The following is a 3,333-nucleotide window of genomic DNA, read 5'->3' on the forward strand; positions in this document are numbered from 1 at the left end:
ATGTGGCTGAGCTTTCCCGTCATCTTCAGCCAGCTTAGTGCTCTCGGTGAACCTCTGCTGCCTGCCTTGAGGGGAGGCGGCAGGGCTGAGGGGAAGAGGGACAAGGGGAGGCGAGGGGAGGGGAGGTGGTGTGTGAGGATCGGGAAGGGCATGGCCAGGGCGGGAAAAGGAGGCTTCCACCTTCCTTGGCTATTGCATCTGGAAACGGAGCGGGCAGCTAACAACCCCCCAACGTTTTGCAGATTCCCATGAAAAGATCTGCCGCTACATTGCCAGAGAAAGCGAGTTGGTGGTTGTGTCTGTTGGGTGAGTTATGTCAGTACTACCCTATGGAAGTCTTTTTGCTTTTTTTCACTTCTCAGCACCAGTGTTGCATGTCTTGTGGGAACACTGCTCCTCAGTATACCATTTCCCCAGGACCCCACATGGTCAGACAGACTTTCAAGGGGACTATTTTAATTTCTCCCCCCCCCCAATCTGCTAACGCAGGGAGAGTGCAAACAGACCCCAAAGTAAGGTTCATGTATCTCACAACACGGAGCTATGCTGGCACCACACAAAAAGAAGGAATGCTTTCCAGAAGAGTTTTCTTGCATGTTGAGAACTGACTAATAAACCAACTTGGAAGGTGGTGATACAGTGATCTGTTTAATTAGATGTAATCACCCTGTAAACTTCAAGGAGTTTTCTAACAGTAAGAATCAGATGCTAATATATTTTAATACTAATAATACAGAAAATTATAACTCTGTCCCAGTTATTTAAATAAAAATAATTCTCAAGAGGAAGTATCCTAAGTAAAGGTGAGGTGCAGACTGATTAAATTTCTTCATCCACAAGCCAGATGCAGTCTACACCAAAAGAGTAAAATGAACTTGTATCACTCAAGTTCTGATCAGTGCTGTTCTCAGAAGAAGATCCCAACTATGATACGTCCTTGCAACTTCATCCTACTGGCTATCATTTATCTGTGATAACTCACTGGACAAATACCTGTTTAGCAGATAATGACACCGGGTTTTTGTGCTGAAGGAAAAAAACTCCAAACAACACAGGGAAAGCCAAGGTGCTGTAGGAAATTTGCATTTACAGTTACGACATTTCCTTCTCTTACTTTTGTTGTCTCTTCCTGTGTACTAGGTATCGTTTAGCTCCTGAACACAAATACCCCGCTGCGTATGAAGACTGCCTTAATGCCACCATACACTTCATGAAGAATATAGAGCACTATGGGGTGGATCCTGCCCGTATAATTATCTGCGGGGACAGTGCTGGCGGCAATCTGGCAGCTGCTGTTAGCCAGACCCTTGCAGGTAGATCAGACCTCCCCAGACTACGCGCTCAGATCTTGATCTACCCGGGCCTTCAGGCACTGGACTTCAATTTACCATCCTATCAACAGAATCGGGGAGTCCCTCTCTTATTCCGAGAACGTGCCGCCTTCTTTGCTTTGCAGTACCTAAATGGGGATGCATTGCGTATGCAAGAGGTCTTGGAGGGCTCTCATATTCCTCCAGATATGAGGCTGAAGTACAGGAAGTGGGTGAGTCCAGATAACATCCCTGAAAAATTTAAGGTCAGAGGCTACAAACCACACAAGCCCCACGAATTCAAGGCTGAAGTTTATGAGACAGTGAAAAGACTTTGTGAGCCCGACCCGTGTCCACTGTTAGCTGAAGATGCTGTTATTCACCAGCTGCCCGAGTCTTTCATCTTGACTTGTGAGTATGATGTGCTAAGAGACGACGGCTTGCTTTACAAGAAGAGATTGGAGGACAACGGTGTTCGAGTGACCTGGTACCACCTTGAGGATGGATTCCATGGAATTATAAGCTTGTTTGATTATTGTGGTTTGTCATTTCCAGCTGGGAAAAGGGGATTGGACAGAATTGTTAAATTCATAAAAGGTCTGTAAAAGCAACTTTCCCTCTTTATGCTTCTCCTAGTAATATCTCCGTTTAGGCTGCCAAACCTCAGGTAGTAGTTGTCAGCAAAAATATGATACCCTTTGATGTGTAAAATACCAATTTTTATATTCATGAACTTCAAATACTGTCTGAACACTGGTCTTTGTCCTCATGAGACTACTGACAGTTAAGTCTCTACAGTTTTAATATTTTCCACATGCTGTGTTTCAATCCCTTTTCTTTCAAATCAGCATCTAATTGATTCCTTGTATTTAATTACTGGATGATTTACTTCTATGTAAATAATGTCTGTGGAATGATTTGGATTAAATAACTCCTGTGAATTACAGTCAGGATCTTTGTGATGTCCATTTGATAAGCTCCAAAGCATGACCTTATTTTATTTAGGTAAAAAGTACAAGGTAGGTACGTAGTGAGCTGGAGGGAAGAGTTAGAGGAAAGCTCTGGAAAAACAGGCAGAGATCAAGGTGTCAGTGGGGAGATTCAACATATATTCAGTGGACATGGCAGAGCCACATCTGCAAGAGTAGCAGTACGAGGCTTGAGTTAATTGGGGACACCTTGCTGGAGGCAAGTAAGGGCTGCCCTGATTTGGAAATAACCGTAGCTCTACAAACTCCTATTTACTCTTGGGATGTCCCCATTATGCAGGCTGAAGCTCAGGGCAAGAGATACTGGTTGAGAGGGAACACTTACGTCAGGTTTTAGAGAGACAGTAAGGATCAGTGAACTGGGCTCTTGATCTGTATACTGGAAGGTTATAGCGTAAAGAGATAGAAAATATGAACCAAAATGTTTTCACATTCTTTAAAAAAGTTTTATTTTTTTAGAATTTGTGCTGTGATGTTTCTCCGTGTTTTGAGTTTTCTTTACAGGACAAGGCAGTGTATTCCTTGACATGATGCTTCATTACACCCTGCTGATGAAAGCAAGGAAAAACAGTAGTGAGCATACTCAAAATAGTGAGACTGAGGAAATGAAAATCCTAAGACTGAGGAAGTCAGAAATTTTTACAAAAACAAATGCTGTCTTCCATTTAGATTCCACAATGCAAAGGGAGCCCTTCCTTTAGCTTCCTGCAGGCCATCTTTAGTCAAAGAATCCCTGAATTTAAGGACAAACGACATACTCCCGGCGATTTGAAGATGAAGCCGTCAGGAACGCAGGTGCCCTGCAACCCACTGGCGCTGCAGATTTCCCGGCTCTCTTGAAACGGCAGTTCCGACCACGAAGCCTGAACTTCAACCTCTCCGCAGGACGCGGCGATGAGCGCCTTTACTGAGCGCCCCCGATGCTGCGTGCACAGGTCACGCACTGCCTCCTTGAACCGAGATTACACCGCGCCTCACGCCGGCAGCGCGGCCTCCCCCCGGTGCTCGCTGGCCGCCCGCACCATGACCCCGGC

The 3,333-nt window shown here is 45.1% G+C and overlaps 2 protein-coding genes across 2 annotated transcripts in view; both read left to right on the forward strand.

Annotated features, from left to right (window-relative positions):
* The window catches only part of LOC103918055 (arylacetamide deacetylase-like 4), a 2,678-nt gene extending 763 nt beyond the window's left edge, over positions 1 to 1,915 (forward strand). The window contains exons 2-3 of the mRNA XM_009325294.1: positions 243 to 306; positions 1,141 to 1,915. Of these exons, the coding sequence (XP_009323569.1) occupies positions 243 to 306; positions 1,141 to 1,915 (839 nt within the window). The remainder of the gene's footprint in view (positions 1 to 242; positions 307 to 1,140) is intronic.
* A 1,278-nt stretch (positions 1,916 to 3,193) lies between these two features.
* LOC103918056 (arylacetamide deacetylase-like 4) overlaps positions 3,194 to 3,333 on the forward strand; it is a 4,561-nt gene continuing 4,421 nt past the window's right edge. The window contains exon 1 of the mRNA XM_009325295.1: positions 3,194 to 3,331. Coding sequence (XP_009323570.1) covers positions 3,194 to 3,331 — 138 coding nt within the window. The remainder of the gene's footprint in view (positions 3,332 to 3,333) is intronic.

The sequence above is a fragment of the Pygoscelis adeliae genome, unplaced genomic scaffold, assembly GCF_000699105.1.
Source record: "Pygoscelis adeliae isolate BGI_AS28 unplaced genomic scaffold, ASM69910v1 Scaffold36, whole genome shotgun sequence".
Taxonomy (NCBI): Eukaryota; Metazoa; Chordata; class Aves; order Sphenisciformes; family Spheniscidae; genus Pygoscelis; species Pygoscelis adeliae.